Source organism: Eucyclogobius newberryi, unplaced genomic scaffold (genome assembly GCF_026437365.1).
Source record: "Eucyclogobius newberryi isolate DKJ021-1_F unplaced genomic scaffold, fEucNew1.0.hap1 SCAF_7, whole genome shotgun sequence".
NCBI lineage: Eukaryota > Metazoa > Chordata > Actinopteri > Gobiiformes > Gobiidae > Eucyclogobius > Eucyclogobius newberryi.
Window position 1 is genome coordinate 35449818 of NW_027316389.1, and position 20422 is coordinate 35470239.

A 20422-nucleotide genomic window follows, 5' to 3' on the forward strand; every position below is an offset into this window, starting at 1 on the left:
AGCAGGAGGAAGCCGTCTGATTTGCGTGCTGACAGTTGGCTAGACTTTCTGACCCACACATCCTTTCACAGCTAACAGTGATTATAAAAAGAAGCTCTGCCCTAAACCAGTGGAGCTCGTTACCGTGGTGATTTACACTGAACCAATCCACAATTTCAGTGATAGAACTAAACCTGAACTTTCAGACTATCCGGAGGGCCAAGGCCTCTGTGCCGGAGGTGCACAACACACCACTGCTGAAACAACATTTTACACACACAATATCCACAACACTGTTTCAGTAAATTTATTTAATACAATAAAGATTTTTGTGAGAAATAACATACAAAATGCTTGACCAAAATTGCTCTGACCCAGAATTAAACTAGGACTGAATCAGGACTAACCCAGAATCAAAACCGGTCTAAAGCAGACTTAAATAAGGACTAAACCAAGACCAAACCAGGTCTAAACTAGTGCTTATGAAGATTTGAACCAGTAAACAAGTCCTTATGTTGAGAACCCCCCCTTCCCCCATTAGCAGGGCACAATAGTGTCAGCCCTCAGCCTCGCCCCCCTCCTCACAGGAAATGTTGCTGATTGTTTTTAATCTGCTGCTTGTGTGAATAACAGCGTCTGTCCGGAAGAGCTGCGACACACACTGCAACACAGCCAAAAGCAACTGGTATTTACAGAAGGCTGACTCCAGCCCTGGATCCTGTGTAGAACGTTCACATTTCAAATGTATTGTGCCGTCTACAGGGTGTTCTGGGAATTTTCCAATTGTAGCCTGGATTTGAGCAAAACTCCCTGGTTTGTTGGAGTAAATATAACGAGGAATGCAGAGAAGAGAATCAGCCAGGATCCAGGAAACAACATTTGACTGTCCATTAACAGAATTCTGTCGAAGGGCGCGGCTTAAAAGAAATTCAAAGGTTCCACCAGCAGTCAGAACGCAGCCTTGTAGACCGCTCTGGTGATGAGAAGTGTTTTTAGCGGTTACATGGGTTGGGTTTTCCAGTTGTTCAGAAGCAGGGGGTTGCCAGGTTGTCAGTAGCATCTTGATAGCGTCTTGCATAGCCAAAGCGTGCTGCTCGCTTTGTCCTGCTCCAGCGCCACATACGACCAGGCTACAGGGTCTGAGGTGGTCTTTAGCAGGGAAGCCCACGTGGACATACCTTTGGGGACGAAAAAAGAAGATTGATATTAAAGAGAATCATAGAAAAGGTTTCAATACAGGACAATATTTTTCAACATTGTGACTTCCATCCGAAAGTTATTTTCAATTTGAAGATGAAGGAGGGATTACAGAAGAAAGGGATTACACCGATTTATTAGAGAATGTTGCTATAGAAACAATAGAATATATACATGTTGGACTTGGATTCAGAATGCTTGCTTGATTTGATTAATGTAACATACACAAATAAAAACTCTGATCTTTTGAATATTTTTCATGGTAGAACTGATGACTACTTTCCTGTAGTTAGTTCAAATATAAGAAAATAATGTATTACACATGTAATCTTTTCATGTAATACATGTCTAAACATGGCATAAACCGCACATATAAATGTGAAAAAATTGGCAGTGCCAGATTTAAATTGCTTGCTTCATTCTGTTTACATATTAGATACAAAACATTTACAGAAAGAAAAAATTAAATCTTATTTAGTATTTGAATGAACTAGATCTACCTGAACATTGGCATAAAAACCCAATTTCGAGTTAAAACTTGGATAAAATTACATACAAACAGTCTTGTTAAAGGAAAAGGTATGTACATGTAAGACTATGATTTCAAAGTCAATATACTTGACCAATTTGTGTCCCCAGACACAAGGAAAACAATTTCAATGCAGATTTATTCTTAATGTCCAGTATTTATGTCATTATGTCTACATTGTTCAAGTTGTTCTCAAGACGATTCTTCCATCAGAGGGTACCTTCTCTCAAGTCTCTCATTTGGGTTGCCAGTTTCAAAGCTTAAATCCAGTGTTTAAACCTAAGCCTGGCCTCTGCAGAATGTGTTTGAAGGCTCTAGCAACACAGGTTCAATTGTGATTGATTGTGATTTTAAAACAGTGAGAGCGAATGCTACATACTCTTCTGTGAAGTCCATGATTGTATAGTTTGAGTAGGTGCGATTATGTCAGTGCAATGCGTTTGGAGAAAACTGCCTTTGACGTTTGAATGTCCCATGTACAGCCATCAATGCCTATTAATGAAACGAGCAAGTACATTTCAAATAATAATTTTCTTTTCTCTCGACACATAAGCTTTTGCATAGAAACAGACACTACTAGCTTTGCCTGTAGTGGCTCCCAACCGGAGGAACAGGTGGGAATTAGCATTTTGCTCAAACCTGGCAGATGACATTTACTTTTCCCTGATCAAGTGAATAAATTCATTCAAACAAATAATTCACGGAGTTGAAATAAGTGGTAAATAAACCTAATAATAACAAATAAATGAGTTCCACTAATCTCGATTAATTGCACAACCATATGTCAAACAGACCAAATAAAGAACACTCCTATCAACAAGTATAGATTTGAGTTACAGACTGCGTAAGATATTTTGTGATAAGTTACAGAAAATGTTTCCAACCTGTGAGCACCGAGAAGTATTGGTTTACAAAAGGCGAGTGAGACGACGTTCTCCGGCCGAATATTCCAAAAGGTGGAGACGGGCGTGGCTTCACTTAGACGGCTGAACAGAACCAGGTCCTCCTGGCCGATGCACTCCACGACACCCATCTGAGCCTGTGCTGCTAAGGCCAAAACTGCGGCCGACTGTTTGACTGAGGACAGGAGCACGGAGACGCCCAGACTCTGCAGGTGTGAGAGGACACATTCTAGAGAGCGTTCTGTGAAGGAGCCGAGGGGTGAAATACTCCCCTTGTTTCCTATTTGTAACACATCTCCTGCTTCCATGAATCTGCCAAGGGGCTCGGTCAAAACGACAGCCTTGACAGGTCCTTGTGCTGTCGGAGTGGACGGCACGGCAAAGTCCCTGTGGATGATCTGGCCCTCGAGTAACCGAGAGTTACCAACGGGAAAGCCAACGACGGGAGTGTATAGTGCCGGCCAAGTGTCGTTTAAAAACTGCAGAGCGGAATAAGGCTGGGGGTCTTCGGCGGTCCAGTTGGAGAGAAGTTCACAGAGGAGGCCGCTGATGAAAATGCAGTTGTTGTGGCTCAGACGGGTGTGAAAAAACGCCAGCAGGAGCTTCTGAACTGGAGATGGAAGCACTGTGAACATGTCCTTCCACGCCAGACGCTGTCCGTAAGGCACAACTCGGACAGTGATGAGGTGGTCCAGCTGCAGGGAGAAGGACAGCAGCTCGTAGGCCAGGCGGCGGGCAGACGAGCAGTGCAGGTCAGATCCAGAACTGTGGGAAAGCGACAGGTCCCAACAGGCAGCACGGTCAATCGTCCGCACGAGCGATGCGAGGAGAAGAATGAACGACTTGGAACCATCACCTGTTCTGGAGCTGTGTCCTGAGACCCATTCCACAATCATTCTGTTAAAAAACACACATCGTGTTCACACGCTTCCAAAACATTTGAAGTGACAGGTTTTCATTCTTTAAGAGTAAATATTAATAATCATAGTTTTACACCAGTCAAGAGGACGTTTGTGAAGAAAAGCTTTTATATAATAGTTGACAATTACTGGAAGCAAAACATGTTAATGACTGAATTCCATCCATAATTCAGGGAGGATTTATGCACAAGGAACTCACTTCAAACTTTAAGTACTAAAGTATTAAAAGTACTGCATTCCATTAATTGAGTAAAAGTACAGATAAACCCGAGTCAATTATTTATTGCTTGAGCAACTATTGGAGTAATGACTTAAGTCAACACATTAAATAATTGCACCTTGATATTACTTAAGTATTGAGTACTCTTTTACAAATTACAAATGCTGTGAATGATTTGATGCGTCAGAAATAATGTAATAAAATACTTCTATAAACAAGATGCAAATTGTATTTTGCTCTGATCCTGTTCAGTCAAGCCTGTAACACTTTGTTGCTAAAAAAAATATTAGTGAGACAAATAACTTCTTGGTAGAATAGGTATGGGAAACAGGAATTTTGTTAGCCTATATGTTGTATATTTACTATATCCAAACCCTCAAGAATAAGCAAACTCACTGCTAGATTTGCAGATATTGTTAACTAAACTACTGTCTAATAAAGACATCACACACCTGTACAGGCCGAGCAGTATACAGCTTTAAATGCCACAAAAGATGCAGAAAACACAGCCACAAAAGTACTTTTTAAGCCTTTTTAGAAATAACATGGAGTAAAAGTAATAAGTTCTCAACTAAAATGCAAGTCAAATAAAGTTCCTCAAAAACTCTACTTCAGTACAGTAGTTAAAGTCCAGTATAATGTGATTTCCTGGTCGAACATATGACATCCTTTCTCCTCTCTCTGTGTCTCCTCCTGCCTCGCTCCTCTCTGTGTCTCCTCCCATCTCACTCCCCTCTGTGTCTCCTCCTGCCTCGCTCCTCTCTGTGTCTCCTCCTGCCTCGCTCCTCTCTGTGTCTCCTCCTGCCTCGCTCCTCTCTGTGTCTCCTCCCATCTCACTCCTCTCTGTGTCTCCTTCCATCTCTCTCCTCTCTGTGTCTCCTCCTGCCTCGTTCCTCTCTGTCTCCTCCTGCCTCGCTACTCTCTGTGTCTCCTCCTGCCTCGCTCCTCTCTGTGTCTCCTCCTGCCTCGCTCCTCTCTGTGTCTCCTCCTGCCTCTCTCCTCTCTGTGTCTCCTCCTGCCTCGCTCCTCTCTGTGTCTCCTCCTGCCTCGCTCCTCTCTGTGTCTCCTCCCATCTCACTCCTCTCTGTGTCTCCTTCCATCTCTCTCCTCTCTGTGTCTCCTCCTGCCTCATTCCTCTCTGTGTCTCCTCCTGCCTCGTTCCTCTCTGTGTCTCCTCCTGCCTCGCTCCTCTCTGTGTCTCCTCCCATCTCACTCCTCTCTGTGTCTCCTTCCATCTCTCTCCTCTCTGTGTCTCCTCCTGCCTCGCTTCTCTCTGTGTCTCCTCCTGCCTCGCTCCTCTGTGTCTCCTCCTGCCTCGCCCCTCTGTGTCTCCTCCTGCCTCGCTCCTCTCTGTGTCTCGTCCTGCCTCGCCCCTCTCTGTGTCTCCTTCCATCTCTCTCCTCTCTTGTGTTTCCTCCTGCCTCGCTCCTCTCTTGTGTCTCCTCCTGCCTCGCTCCTCTCTGTGTCTCCTCCTGCCTCGCTCCTCTCTGTGTCTCCTCCTGCCTCGCTCCTCTCTGTGTCTCCTCCTGCCTCGCCCCTCTCTGTGTCTCCTTCCATCTCTCTCCTCTCTTGTGTTTCCTCCTGCCTCGCTCCTCTCTTGTGTCTCCTCCTGCCTCGCTCCTCTCTGTGTCTCCTCCTGACTCGCTCCTCTCTGTGTCTCCTCCTGCCTCGCTCCTCTCTGTGTCTCCTCCTATCTTTCTCTCCTCTGTGTCTCCTCCTGCCTCGCTCCTCTCTGTGTCACGTCCCATCTCTCTCCTCTTTGTGTCTCGCTCCTCTCTGTGTCTCCTCCCATCTCTCTCTCCTCTTTGTGTCTCCTCCTGCCTCGCTCCTCTCTGTGTCTCCTCCTGCCTCTCTGTGTCTCCTCCCATCTCTCTCCTCTGTGTCTCCTCCTATCTCTCTCTCCTCTTTGTGTCTCCTCCTGCCTCGTTCCTCTCTGTGTCTCCTCCTGCCTCGCTCCTCTCTGTGTCTCCTCCTGCCTCGCTCCTCTCTGTGTCTCCTCCTGCCTCGCTCCTCTCTGTGTCTCCTCCCATCTCACTCCTCTCTGTGTCTCCTTCCATCTCTCTCCTCTCTGTGTCTCCTCCTGCCTCGTTCCTCTCTGTGTCTCCTCCTGCCTCGTTCCTCTCTGTGTCTCCTCCTGCCTCGTTCCTCTCTGTGTCTCCTCCCATCTCACTCCTCTCTTGTGTCTCCTTCCATCTCGCGCCTCTCTGTGTCTCCTCCTGCCTCGCGCCTCTCTGTGTCTCCTCCTGCCTCGCTCCTCTCTGTGTCTCCTCCTGCCTCGCTCCTCTCTGTGTCTCCTCCTGCCTCGCCCCTCTCTGTGTCTCCTCCCATCTCACTCCCCTCTGTGTCTCCTCCTGCCTCGCTCCTCTCTGTGTCTCCTCCTGCCTCGCTCCTCTCTGTGTCTCCTCCTGCCTCGCTCCTCTCTGTGTCTCCTCCTGCCTCGCTCCTCTCTGTGTCTCCTCCTGCCTCGCTCCTCTCTGTGTCTCCTCCCATCTCACTCCTCTCTGTGTCTCCTTCCATCTCTCTCCTCTCTGTGTCTCCTCCTGCCTCGCTCCTCTCTGTCTCCTCCTGCCTCGCTACTCTCTGTGTCTCCTCCTGCCTCGCTCCTCTCTGTGTCTCCTCCTGCCTCGCTCCTCTCTGTGTCTCCTCCTGCCTCTCTCCTCTCTGTGTCTCCTCCTGCCTCGCTCCTCTCTGTGTCTCCTCCTGCCTCGCTCCTCTCTGTGTCTCCTCCTGCCTCGCTCCTCTCTGTGTCTCCTCCCATCTCACTCCTCTCTGTGTCTCCTTCCATCTCTCTCCTCTCTGTGTCTCCTCCTGCCTCATTCCTCTCTGTGTCTCCTCCTGCCTCGTTCCTCTCTGTGTCTCCTCCTGCCTCGCTCCTCTCTGTGTCTCCTCCCATCTCACTCCTCTCTGTGTCTCCTTCCATCTCTCTCCTCTCTGTGTCTCCTCCTGCCTCGCTTCTCTCTGTGTCTCCTCCTGCCTCGCTCTTCTGTGTCTCCTCCTGCCTCGCCCCTCTGTGCCTCCTCCTGCCTCGCTCCTCTCTGTGTCTCCTCCTGCCTCGCCCCTCTCTGTGTCTCCTTCCATCTCTCTCCTCTCTTGTGTTTCCTCCTGCCTCGCTCCTCTCTTGTGTCTCCTCCTGCCTCGCTCCTCTCTGTGTCTCCTCCTGCCTCGCTCCTCTCTGTGTCTCCTCCTGCCTCGCTCCTCTCTGTGTCTCCTCCTGCCTCGCCCCTCTCTGTGTCTCCTTCCATCTCTCTCCTCTCTTGTGTTTCCTCCTGCCTCGCTCCTCTCTTGTGTCTCCTCCTGCCTCGCTCCTCTCTGTGTCTCCTCCTGACTCGCTCCTCTCTGTGTCTCCTCCTGCCTCGCTCCTCTCTGTCTCCTCCTATCTTTCTCTCCTCTGTGTCTCCTCCTGCCTCGCTCCTCTCTGTGTCACGTCCCATCTCTCTCCTCTTTGTGTCTCGCTCCTCTCTGTGTCTACACCCATCTCTCTCTCCTCTTTGTCTCCTCCTGCCTTGCTCCTCTCTGTGTCTCCTCCTGCCTCTCTGTGTCTCCTCCCATCTCTCTCCTCTGTGTCTCCTCCTATCTCTCTCTCCTCTTTGTGTCTCCTCCTGCCTCGTTCCTCTCTGTGTCTCCTCCTGCCTCGCTCCTCTGTGTCTCCTCCTGCCTCGCTCCTCTCTGTGTCTCCTCCTGCCTCGCTCCTCTCTGTGTCTCCTCCCATCTCACTCCTCTCTGTGTCTCCTTCCATCTCTCTCCTCTCTGTGTCTCCTCCTGCCTCGTTCCTCTCTGTGTCTCCTCCTGCCTCGTTCCTCTCTGTGTCTCCTCCTGCCTCGTTCCTCTCTGTGTCTCCTCCCATCTCACTCCTCTCTGTGTCTCCTCCCATCTCGCTCCTCTCTGTGTCTCCTCCTGCCTCGCTCCTCTCTGTGTCTCCTCCTGCCTCGCTCCTCTCTGTGTCTCCTACTGCCTCGCCCCTCTCTGTGTCTCCTCCTGCCTCGCTCCTCTCTGTGTCTCCTCCTGCCTCGCCCCTCTCTGTGTCTCCTTCCATCTCTCTCCTCTCTTGTGTTTCCTCCTGCCTCGCTCCTCTCTTGTGTCTCCTCCTGCCTCGCTCCTCTCTGTGTCTCCTCCTGCCTCGCTCCTCTCTGTGTCTCCTCCTGCCTCGCTCCTCTCTGTGTCTCCTCCTGCCTCGCTCCTCTCTGTGTCTCCTCCTGCCTCGCTCCTCTCTGTGTCTCCTCCTGCCTCGCTCCTCTCTGTGTCTTCTCCTGACTCGCTCCTCTCTGTGTCTCCTCCTGCCTCGCTCCTCTGTGTCTCCTCCTGCCTCGCTCCTCTCTGTGTCTCCTCCTGCCTCGTTCCTCTCTGTGTCTCCTCCTGCCTCGTTCCTCTCTGTGTCTCCTCCCATCTCACTCCTCTCTGTGTCTCCTTCCATCTCGCTCCTCTCTGTGTCTCCTCCTGCCTCGCGCCTCTCTGTGTCTCCTCCTGCCTCGCTCCTCTCTGTGTCTCCTCCTGCCTCGCTCCTCTCTGTGTCTCCTACTGCCTCGCCCCTCTCTGTGTCTCCTCCTGCCTCGCTCCTCTCTGTGTCTCCTCCTGCCTCACCCCTCTCTGTGTCTCCTTCCATCTCTCTCCTCTCTTGTGTTTCCTCCTGCCTCGCTCCTCTCTTGTGTCTCCTCCTGCCTCGCTCCTCTCTGTGTCTCCTCCTGCCTCGCTCCTCTCTGTGTCTCCTCCTGCCTCGCTCCTCTCTGTGTCTCCTCCTGCCTCGCTCCTCTCTGTGTCTTCTCCTGACTCGCTCCTCTCTGTGTCTCCTCCTGCCTTGCTCCTCTGTGTCTCCTCCTGCCTCGCTCCTCTCTGTGTCTCCTCCTGCCTCGCTCCTCTCTGTGTCTCCTCCTGCCTCGCTCCTCTCTGTGTCTCCTCCTGCCTCGCTCCTCTCTGTGTCTCCTCCTGCCTCGCCCCTCTCTGTGTCTCCTTCCATCTCTCTCCTCTCTTGTGTTTCCTCCTGCCTCGCTCCTCTCTGTGTCTCCTCCTGACTCGCTCCTCTCTGTCTCCTCCTGCCTCGCTCCTCTCTGTGTCTCCTCCTATCTTTCTCTCCTCTGTGTCTCCTCCTGCCTCGCTCCTCTCTGTGTCACGTCCCATCTCTCTCCTCTTTGTGTCTCGCTCCTCTCTGTGTCTCCTCCCATCTCTCTCTCCTCTTTGTGTCTCCTCCTGCCTCGCTCCTCTCTGTGTCTCCTCCTGCCTCGCTCCTCTCTGTGTCTCCTCCTGCCTCGCTCCTCTCTGTGTCTCCTCCTGCCTCGCTCCTCTCTGTGTCTCCTCCCATCTCACTCCTCTCTGTGTCTCCTTCCATCTCTCTCCACTCTGTGTCTCCTCCTGCCTCGTTCCTCTCTGTGTCTCCTCCTGCCTCGTTTCTCTCTGTGTCTCCTCCTGCCTCGTTCCTCTCTGTGTCTCCTCCCATCTCACTCCTCTCTGTGTCTCCTTCCATCTCGCTCCTCTCTGTGTCTCCTCCTGCCTCGCGCCTCTCTGTGTCTCCTCCTGCCTCGCTCCTCTCTGTGTCTCCTCCTGCCTCGCTCCTCTCTGTGTCTCCTCCTGCCTCGCCCCTCTCTGTGTCTCCTCCTGCCTCGCTCCTCTCTGTGTCTCCTCCTGCCTCGCCCCTCTCTTTGTCTCCTTCCATCTCTCTCCTCTCTTGTGTTTCCTCCTGCCTCGCTCCTCTCTTGTGTCTCCTCCTGCCTCGCTCCTCTCTGTGTCTCCTCCTGCCTCGCTCCTCTCTGTGTCTCCTCCTGCCTCGCTCCTCTCTGTGTCTCCTCCTGCCTCGCTCCTCTCTGTGTCTTCTCCTGACTCGCTCCTCTCTGTGTCTCCTCCTGCGTCGCTCCTCTGTGTCTCCTCCTGCCTCGCTCCTCTCTGTGTCTCCTCCTGCCTCGCTCCTCTCTGTGTCTCCTCCTGCCTCGCTCCTCTCTGTGTCTCCTCCTGCCTCGCCCCTCTCTGTGTCTCCTTCCATCTCTCTCCTCTCTTGTGTTTCCTCCTGCCTCGCTCCTCTCTTGTGTCTCCTCCTGCCTCGCTCCTCTCTGTGTCTCCTCCTGACTCGCTCCTCTCTGTGTCTCCTCCTGCCTCGCTCCTCTCTGTGTCTCCTCCTATCTTTCTCTCCTCTGTGTCTCCTCCTGCCTCGCTCCTCTCTGTGTCACGTCCCATCTCTCTCCTCTTTGTGTCTCGCTCCTCTCTGTGTCTCCTCCCATCTCTCTCTCCTCTTTGTGTCTCCTCCTGCCTCGCTCCTCTCTGTGTCTCCTCCTGCCTCTCTGTGTCTCCTCCCATCTCTCTCCTCTGTGTCTCCTCCTATCTCTCTCTCCTCTTTGTGTCTCCTCCTGCCTCGTTCCTCTCTGTGTCTCCTCCTGCCTCGCTCCTCTCTGTGTCTCCTCCTGCCTCGCTCCTCTCTGTGTCTCCTCCTGCCTCGCTCTTCTCTGTGTCTCCTCCTGCCTCGCTCCTCTCTGTGTCTCCTCCCATCTCACTCCTCTCTGTGTCTCCTTCCATCTATCTCCTCTCTGTGTCTCCTCCTGCCTCGTTCCTCTCTGTGTCTCCTCCTGCCTCGTTCCTCTCTGTGTCTCCTCCTGCCTCGCTCCTCTCTGTGTCTCCTCCTGCCTCGCTCCTCTCTGTGTCTGCTCCCATCTGACTCCTCTCTGTGTCTCCTTCCATCTCTCTCCTCTCTGTGTCTCCTCCTGCCTCGTTCCTCTCTGTGTCTCCTCCTGCCTCGCTCCTCTCTGTGTCTCCTCCTGCCTCGCTCCTCTCTGTGTCTCCTCCTGCCTCGCTCCTCTCTGTGTCTCCTCCTACCTCGCTCCTCTCTGTGACTCCTCCTGCCTCGCTCCTCTCTGTGTCTCCTCCTGCCTCGCTCCTCTCTGTGTCTCCTCCTGCCTCGCTCCTCTCTGTGTCTCCTCCTGCCTCGCTCCTCTCTGTGTCTCCTCCTGCCTCGCTCCCCTCTGTGTCTCCTCCTATCTTTCTCTCCTCTGTGTCTCCTCCCACCTCTCTCCTCTCTGTGTCACGTCCCATCTCTCTCCTCTTTGTGTCTCGCTCCTCTCTGTGTCTCCTCCCATCTCTCTCTCCTCTTTGTGTCTCCTCCTGCCTCGCTCCTCTCTGTGTCTCCTCCTGCCTCTCTGTGTCTCCTCCCATCTCTCTCCTCTGTGTCTCCTCCTATCTCTCTCTCCTCTTTGTGTCTCCTCCTGCCTCGTTCCTCTCTGTGTCTCCTCCTGCCTCGCTCCTCTCTGTGTCTCCTCCTGCCTCGCTCCTCTCTGTGTCTCCTCCTATCTCGCTCCTCTCTGTGTCTCCTCCTGCCTCGCTCCTCTCTGTGTCTCCTCCTGCGTCGCTCCTCTGTGTCTCCTCCTGCCTCGCTCCTCTCTGTGTCTCCTCCTGCCTCGCTCCTCTCTGTGTCTCCTCCTGCCTCGCTCCTCTCTGTGTCTCCTCCTGCCTCGCCCCTCTCTGTGTCTCCTTCCATCTCTCTCCTCTCTTGTGATTCCTCCTGCCTCGCTCCTCTCTTGTGTCTCCTCCTGCCTCGCTCCTCTCTGTGTCTCCTCCTGACTCGCTCCTCTCTGTGTCTCCTCCTGCCTCGCTCCTCTCTGTGTCTCCTCCTATCTTTCTCTCCTCTGTGTCTCCTCCTGCCTCGCTCCTCTCTGTGTCACGTCCCATCTCTCTCCTCTTTGTGTCTCGCTCCTCTCTGTGTCTCCTCCCATCTCTCTCTCCTCTTTGTGTCTCCTCCTGCCTCGCTCCTCTCTGTGTCTCCTCCTGCCTCTCTGTGTCTCCTCCCATCTCTCTCCTCTGTGTCTCCTCCTATCTCTCTCTCCTCTTTGTGTCTCCTCCTGCCTCGTTCCTCTCTGTGTCTCCTCCTGCCTCGCTCCTCTCTGTGTCTCCTCCTGCCTCGCTCCTCTCTGTGTCTCCTCCTGCCTCGCTCTTCTCTGTGTCTCCTCCTGCCTCGCTCCTCTCTGTGTCTCCTCCCATCTCACTCCTCTCTGTGTCTCCTTCCATCTATCTCCTCTCTGTGTCTCCTCCTGCCTCGTTCCTCTCTGTGTCTCCTCCTGCCTCGTTCCTCTCTGTGTCTCCTCCTGCCTTGCTCCTCTCTGTGTCTCCTCCTGCCTCGCTCCTCTCTGTGTCTGCTCCCATCTCACTCCTCTCTGTGTCTCCTTCCATCTCTCTCCTCTCTGTGTCTCCTCCTGCCTCGTTCCTCTCTGTGTCTCCTCCTGCCTCGCTCCTCTCTGTGTCTCCTCCTGCCTCGCTCCTCTCTGTGTCTCCTCCTGCCTCGCTCCTCTCTGTGTCTCCTCCTGCCTCGCTCCTCTCTGTGACTCCTCCTGCCTCGCTCCTCTCTGTGTCTCCTCCTGCCTCGCTCCTCTCTGTGTCTCCTCCTGCCTCGCTCCTCTCTGTGTCTCCTCCTGCCTCGCTCCTCTCTGTGTCTCCTCCTGCCTCGCTCCCCTCTGTGTCTCCTCCTATCTTTCTCTCCTCTGTGTCTCCTCCCACCTCTCTCCTCTCTGTGTCACGTCCCATCTCTCTCCTCTTTGTGTCTCGCTCCTCTCTGTGTCTCCTCCCATCTCTCTCTCCTCTTTGTGTCTCCTCCTGCCTCGCTCCTCTCTGTGTCTCCTCCTGCCTCTCTGTGTCTCCTCCCATCTCTCTCCTCTGTGTCTCCTCCTATCTCTCTCTCCTCTTTGTGTCTCCTCCTGCCTCGTTCCTCTCTGTGTCTCCTCCTGCCTCGCTCCTCTCTGTGTCTCCTCCTGCCTCGCTCCTCTCTGTGTCTCCTCCTATCTCGCTCCTCTCTGTGTCTCCTCCTGCCTCGCTCCTCTCTGTGTCTCCTCCCATCTCTCTCCTCTGTGTCTCCTATCTCTCTCTCCTCTTTGTGTCTCCTCCTGCCTCGTTCCTCTCTGTGTCTCCTCCTGCCTCGCTCCTCTCTGTGTCTCCTCCTGCCTCGCTCCTCTCTGTGTCTCCTCCTGCCTCGCTCCTCTCTGTGTCTCCTCCTGCCTCGCTCCTCTCTGTGTCTCCTCCCATCTCACTCCTCTCTGTGTCTCCTTCCATCTCTCTCCTCTCTGTGTCTCCTCCTGCCTCGTTCCTCTCTGTGTCTCCTCCTGCCTCGTTCCTCTCTGTGTCTCCTCCTGCCTCGTTCCTCTCTGTGTCTCCTCCCATCTCACTCCTCTCTGTGTCTCCTCCCATCTCGCTCCTCTCTGTGTCTCCTCCTGCCTCGCCCCTCTCTGTGTCTCCTCCTGCCTCGTTCCTCTCTGTGTCTCCTCCTGCCTCGTTCCTCTCTGTGTCTCCTCCTGCCTCGTTCCTCTCTGTGTCTCCTCCCATCTCACTCCTCTCTGTGTCTCCTTCCATCTCGCTCCTCTCTGTGTCTCCTCCTGCCTCGCCCCTCTCTGTGTCTCCTCCTGCCTCGCTCCTCTCTGTGTCTCCTCCTGCCTCGCTCCTCTCTGTGTCTCCTCCTGCCTCGTTCCTCTCTGTGTCTCCTCCCATCTCACTCCTCTCTGTGTCTCCTTCCATCTCGCTCCTCTCTGTGTCTCCTCCTGCCTCGCCCCTCTCTGTGTCTCCTCCTGCCTCGCTCCTCTCTGTGTCTCCTCCTGCCTCGCCCCTCTCTTTGTCTCCTTCCATCTCTCTCCTCTCTTGTGTTTCCTCCTGCCTCGCTCCTCTCTTGTGTCTCCTCCTGCCTCGCTCCTCTCTGTGTCTCCTCCTGCCTCGCTCCTCTGTGTCTCCTCCTGCCTCGCTCCTCTCTGTGTCTCCTCCTGCCTCGCTCCTCTCTGTGTCTCCTCCTGCCTCGCTCCTCTCTGTGTCTCCTCCTGCCTCGCTCCTCTCTGTGTCTCCTCCTGCCTCGCTCCTCTCTGTGTCTCCTCCTGCCTCGCTCCTCTCTGTGTCTCCTCCTGCCTCGCCCCTCTCTGTGTCTCCTTCCATCTCTCTCCTCTCTTGTGTTTCCTCCTGCCTCGCTCCTCTCTTGTGTCTCCTCCTGCCTCGCTCCTCTCTGTGTCTCCTCCTGCCTCGCTCCTCTCTGTGTCTCCTCCTGACTCGCTCCTCTCTGTGTCTCCTCCTGCCTCGCTCCTCTCTGTGTCTCCTCCTATCTTTCTCTCCTCTGTGTCTCCTGCCTCGCTCCTCTCTGTGTCACGTCCCATCTCTCTCCTCTTTGTGTCTCGCTCCTCTCTGTGTCTCCTCCCATCTCTCTCTCCTCTTTGTGTCTCCTCCTGCCTCGCTCCTCTCTGTGTCTCCTCCTGCCTCTCTGTGTCTCCTCCCATCTCTCTCCTCTGTGTCTCCTCCTATCTCTCTCTCCTCTTTGTGTCTCCTCCTGCCTCGTTCCTCTCTGTGTCTCCTCCTGCCTCGCTCCTCTCTGTGTCTCCTCCTGCCTCGCTCCTCTCTGTGTCTCCTCCTGCCTCGCTCCTCTCTGTGTCTCCTCCTGCCTCGCTCCTCTCTGTGTCTCCTCCCATCTCACTCCTCTCTGTGTCTCCTTCCATCTCTCTCCTCTCTGTGTCTCCTCCTGCCTCGTTCCTTTCTGTGTCTCCTCCTGCCTCGTTCCTCTCTGTGTCTCCTCCTGCCTCGCTCCTCTCTGTGTCTCCTCCTGCCTCGCTCCTCTCTGTGTCTCCTCCCATCTCACTCCTCTCTGTGTCTCCTTCCATCTCTCTCCTCTCTGTGTCTCCTCCTGCCTCGTTCCTCTCTGTGTCTCCTCCTGCCTCGCTCCTCTCTGTGTCTCCTCCTGCCTCGCTCCTCTCTGTGTCTCCTCCCATCTCACTCCTCTCTGTGTCTCCTTCCATCTCTCTCCTCTCTGTGTCTCCTCCTGCCTCGCTCCTCTGTGTCTCCTCCTGCCTCGCTCCTCTCTGTGTCTCCTCCTGCCTCGCTCCTCTCTGTGTCTCCTCCTGCCTCGCTCCTCTCTGTCTCCTCCTGCCTCGCTCCTCTCTGTGTCTCCTCCTGCCTCGCTCCTCTCTGTGTCTCCTCCTGCCTCGCTCCTCTCTGTGTCTCCTCCTGCCTCGCTCCTCACTGTGTCTCCTCCTGCCTCGCTCCTCTCTGTGTCTCCTCCTGCCTCGCTCCCCTCTGTGTCTCCTCCTATCTTTCTCTCCTCTGTGTCTCCTCCCACCTCTCTCCTCTCTGTGTCACGTCCCATCTCTCTCCTCTTTGTGTCTCGCTCCTCTCTGTGTCTCCTCCCATCTCTCTCTCCTCTTTGTGTCTCCTCCTGCCTCGCTCCTCTCTGTGTCTCCTCCTGCCTCTCTGTGTCTCCTCCCATCTCTCTCCTCTGTGTCTCCTCCTATCTCTCTCTCCTCTTTGTGTCTCCTCCTGCCTCGTTCCTCTCTGTGTCTCCTCCTGCCTCGCTCCTCTCTGTGTCTCCTCCTGCCTCGCTCCTCTCTGTGTCTCCTCCTGCCTCGCTCCTCTCTTGTGTCTCCTCCTGCCTCGCTCCTCTCTGTGTCTCCTCCTGCCTCGCTCCTCTCTGTGTCTCCTCCCATCTCACTCCTCTCTGTGTCTCCTCCTGCCTCGCTCCTCTCTGTGTCTCCTCCTGCCTCGCTCCTCTCTGTGTCTCCTCCTGCCTCGCTCCTCTCTGTGTCTCCTCCTGCCTCGCTCCTCTCTGTGTCTCCTCCCATCTCTCTCCTCTTTGTGTCTCCTCCTATCCCTCTACCATTGCTCTCCTCAGCTCCAACCTCCTTGTTGTGTCTCCTCTCAGTGTCTCCTCCTGTCTCGCTCCTCTCTCCTAACCGTGTCTTGGTTTGAACTGTCAGGGAATGATGGAATGTTGAGAGGGTTTCCGTTTTAAAACTCAACACTAACTAATACTTCTTGTAACTTTTATTTTTCAACATTTCTTAAACTGTTTCTTGACTGATGTAAAACTATGACACATATTAACCACATGGGCTATCCCGCCAAACTAAATCATAATAAGAACACTTATGCTGCTTTTCTATTTTTATTATGAGCCTTATCCACCTGGCTTTATTCTACTGTACTCGGCACTACTCAGCCCAGCTTTACCTCCTCACCCCAGGTACTTTTTAGTATCCTCCCCCCCCTTGAGTCAGGCCTTTGCACTGTTTCCACGCCCAAGGTTACACAGCATCCCTGTAATGGAAATGCGACGAGCCCAGAGATACTAAAAGAAAAGCGCATTTAGTTGCATTACACTTTTACCAGTGTCTGACAGCCTGTGGACGTCACGTTTAGTCCCTGCTTGGCTCCACTTGGCCCGAAGGGGAAGAGGGTACTAAAAAGTACTTGGCCTGAGGAGGTATCACCAAAAGGGAAATGCGCTAAAGCATGACCGAGTAGAGCAAATGAAAAAGGCACCTCGCCAGGGGGTTGTCCAATCGCAGTGCTGTGAGAATCCGTGTTCCACTGCGGCTGACCATGGCCTGTCCTGTGTCCCGGGTGAACAGCACCTGTCCTCCGTGTGGACCAAAAGCTCGCCGGACCACCGCCTCCAGAACCTCCACAGTCTGCACCACACGCATCAAGTGCGCGCTCGCCATGGCATTCCCTGCAAAACCAATGCAACATGTCAAGCTAACTTAGCTCACTATAAACTTGTGTTATAGTAAATGACAAAAACAACTTTGTTAGCTTTGACCAATGTTATCTACTCAAGTATATGATGACACCAAGCTGTAGCAAGCACATGCAGTGATGGGTCATCTGTAACAGAGGCATCAAGGCTTTACCGAGTGAAAGGGGGGCGTCAGATAAAAACCATGTGCCCAGTGGAAACCGAGGCCTTGCTTTTCAATTTCCAAGGTCCTTAAACAGGTCATCCTGAACAGACTTGAACCTTTCCTATATACAGCTGCCAACCAGTTTGGATTTAAGCATAGAGCATAGTGCTGATACATGTATTTATGAAATGTCAAGTATCAAGTCTCACAGTCATGGCTCTAGATGTCCACATGCTTCTAAGATTCATCTAAGGCATTTGATGGAATGAACCATGAACAGAGGTGTCCCTGGTTACCTACTCACAGCAAAGCATTCAGGTGAAATGGGGTGTTGCTGTTCAGTGTTTACATTGATGATCTCTCTGTACAGCTCAGTAACTGTAACACTGGCTGTGTTATTGGAGGGTCAGTCATTAACCATCTCATGGTTGATTTTACCTATTCAGTGCAGGGCTTCAGCAGCTCTTCAATGTCTGCTCTCAATATGGCTTTCAAAACAACATTAAGTTTATAATGCTTCTAAAATAATGTAATGATTGTGAGAACTAAAAGTGATATGAAATCAGCCTTTCATGAGTTCACTTACATGAGTGGCAGTGCTTTTACTGTCACTGATGAGGTGAAGTACCTTGGGCATTATATTTGCAGTGACCTCACAGAAGACCAGAAATGCAGTGTTAGACAACTGACACTGATGTGACCCAAAGCAATTTTCTCACTTTAATAAAAACTTGTCCTTCTACATCTCGAGATTAGATCCAAGAAAATATGATTTATTATTTAGTGTCGTGATGATTTTAAGTTACAGAATGAATGTTCTATTTGGGGTGCACGTTAGACCTTTACACTAGTGCTCAAATAGCTTTGACATCCAGGTAGGAGGCACGTGTTGCTTCCTGCAAGTGACGTCATCAGTGTTTTGTCAAGTGCCGTTTGGATGAAGTTCAGAAAGAGATTGAACTCGAGTTGTTAATAGCATTGGGATTTAGCCTACATAGAGCCATGTAGCCTACATAGAGCCATGTAGCCTACATACATAGAGCCATGTAGCCTACATGTAGCCAACATAGAGCCATGTAGCCTACATACATAGAGCCATGTAGCCTACATAGAGCCATGTAGCCTACATACATAGAGCCATGTAGCCTACATACATAGAGCCATGTAGCCTACATAGAGCCATGTAGCCTACATACATAGAGCCATGTAGCCTACATACATAGAGCCATGTAGCCTACATAGAGCCATGTAGCCTACATACATAGAGCCATGTAGCCTACATGTAGCCAACATAGAGCCATGTAGCCTACATACATAGAGCCATGTAGCCTACATAGAGCCATGTAGCCTACATACATAGAGCCATGTAGACTACATACATAGAGCCATGTAGCCTACATACATAGAGCCATGTAGCCTACATACATAGAGCCATGTAGCCTACATACATAGAGCCATGTAGCCTACATAGAGCCATGTAGCCTACATAGAGCCATGTAGCCTACATACATAGAGCCATGTAGCCTACATGTAGCCAACATAGAGCCATGTAGCCTACATACATAGAGCCATGTAGCCTACATAGAGCCATGTAGCCTACATACATAGAGCCATGTAGCCTACATACATAGAGCCATGTAGCCTACATAGAGCCATGTAGCCTACATACATAGAGCCATGTAGCCTACATAGAGCCATGTAGCCTACATAGCTCTATGTAGCCTACATACATAGAGCTATGTAGCCTACATACATAGAGCCATGTAGCCTACATACATAGAGCCATGTAGCCTACATACATAGAGTCATGTAGCCTACATACATAGTCATGTAGCCTACATACATAAAGTCATGTCGGCTACATAGAGCCATGTAGCCTACATACATAGAGCCATGTAGCCTACATAGAGCCATGTAGCCTACATAGCTCTATGTAGCCTACATACATAGAGCTATGTAGCCTACATACATAGAGCCATGTAGCCTACATACATAGAGCCATGTAGCCTACATACATAGAGTCATGTAGCCTACATACATAGTCATGTAGCCTACATACATAAAGTCATGTCGGCTACATAGAGCCATGTAGCCTACATACATAGAGTTATGCAGGCTACATAAAGTCATGTCGTCTACATAGTCATGTAGGCTACATAGAGTCATGTCGTCTACATAGTCATGTAGGCTACATACATAGAGTCATGTAGGCTACATAAAGTCATGTCGGCTACATAGAGCCATGTAGCCTACATACATAGAGTTATGCAGGCTACATAAAGTCATGTCGTCTACATAGTCATGTAGGCTACATAGAGTCATGTCGTCTACATAGTCATGTAGGCTACATACATAGAGTCATGTAGGCTACATAAAGTCATGTCGGCTACATAGAGTCATAGTTAGTTGGAAGTGGCTGTCTATGTGGCTAACGTGCAGAGTTCGTCTGGAGTGTGGAAGGACACAGAGCTCGAAGCTCGCGCGGATCTCAACAAAGACGTTTTGGTGTCAATGAAGCCGAATGAAAAATGTTCCCAATAAAATATGCTTTTATTTGGTTTATGACACTTTATCTCTTAAAATGCTTTACATTGTTTTGACCACAAAAATAAACTAGAAGAGCAAATTAAACACGAGGCTTCATTTGGCTTCAAGACAAAATTTCAAATCTGAAACTAAGGATTTAAGTGTGAAGAAAAGAGCAGAAGTGTGATCTTACCTCAACCGCATGTATCCGTATCCTAGAGACATGGCTTCTTCTGTTTACATCCCAGGACGTTGTAAAACAACACTACCATCTAGTGTGCAAATATATTATTGCATTATGTCGGTGTAATCCCTCATTATTATTGCATTATATCGAAAAAGAAAACAGGCTTAATATGTACACAAATTTACAGTTGTACAGATATACATATGTAGTAAAGAAAGTAGCCATTACATACGACGGAGTATAAGGGCCAACCAAGAAAAAAAAATGCGCTGCACTACGAGAATAAAGTCATTAATTAATGAGAAAAAAGACGTTAATTAATGAGAAAAAAGTCGAAGTCAGAAAAAAAGTCCTAAATTAACGACTATAAACTCATTAAATAACGAGAAAAAAGTCAATAATTAATGAGAAAAAAGTCGTTAATTAATGAGAAAAAAGTCGTTTATTAATGAGAAAAAAGTCATTAAATAATGACTTTTTGTCTCGTTAATTAACGAGAATAAAGTCGAAATTTTAAATGAAGCCGGTCAGTGGTACCTCTCTTACGTTATGGAGAATATTGAACATTTTGTGCAGGTATACTTTCACCTAGGGTTTACGCACGGTGAAATACTGTGCCTTCTAGCACATAATCACCATCATATCATCTGTTTAAGGACTTTGAAGCGACATTGCAGCCGTTTGGGTTTGTTTCGTCGGAAGAACCAAACGAATTTAGAAGAAATCGCTTATTTTGTGGAAGAGGAACTGACTGGAAGTGGTCGGCTACAGGGCTATCGGTGGTTACACCACAGAGCTATCCAGAGAGGATTTGTTGTATCACAAGAAACTGTGCGGATTTTGCTGGGAATTTTGGATCCAAATGGAGTGGATTTGCGAAGAAGACGGCGTCTTCGGCGTAGACGGTACAGTGTAAGGGCCAAACGCATTGTGGCATTTGGATTCATACGATAAACTGAAGCCGTACGGCATTGCTATAAATGGCTGTATTGATGGCTTCAGCCGTCACATTATGTGGATGGAAGCGTACGTTACCAACAGCAATAAAAAGGTAATTGCGGATTATTAAATCAACACCGTGACTCGCGTTGGGGGGTGTCCGCATGTCCGAGACATGCAACGTTTCCTGCGGAGAAACCACACCGATGCATATGCTGGAGATCAAAGTTTCATCTATGGATGCAGCACCGCCAATCAACGAATAGAGTCTTGGTGGGGAATCCTAAGTAAACAATGCGTTCAGTTTTGGATGGACATCTTTCAAACTCTAAAAGAAGATGGACATTTCACTGGTGACTTTGTGGACAAAAACTTGGCACAGTTTTCTTTCCTCAACATTATACAGGTAGGCAATTAT

General features: G+C 51.0%; 1 protein-coding gene across 1 annotated transcript; it reads right to left on the reverse strand.

Moving 5' to 3' along the window:
- Positions 1-496: 496 nt before the first annotated feature.
- On the reverse strand, positions 497-16201 carry bbs10 (Bardet-Biedl syndrome 10). The gene is made up of 3 exons (XM_072434629.1): positions 15991-16201; positions 2590-3504; positions 497-1157 (listed from the first exon to the last, which is right to left on the reverse strand). Exons 1-3 carry the CDS (start codon positions 16170-16172, stop codon positions 536-538), a joined length of 1719 nt encoding a protein of 572 aa, XP_072290730.1. The 5' UTR covers positions 16173-16201; the 3' UTR covers positions 497-535.
- Positions 16202-20422: the final 4221 nt, after the last annotated feature.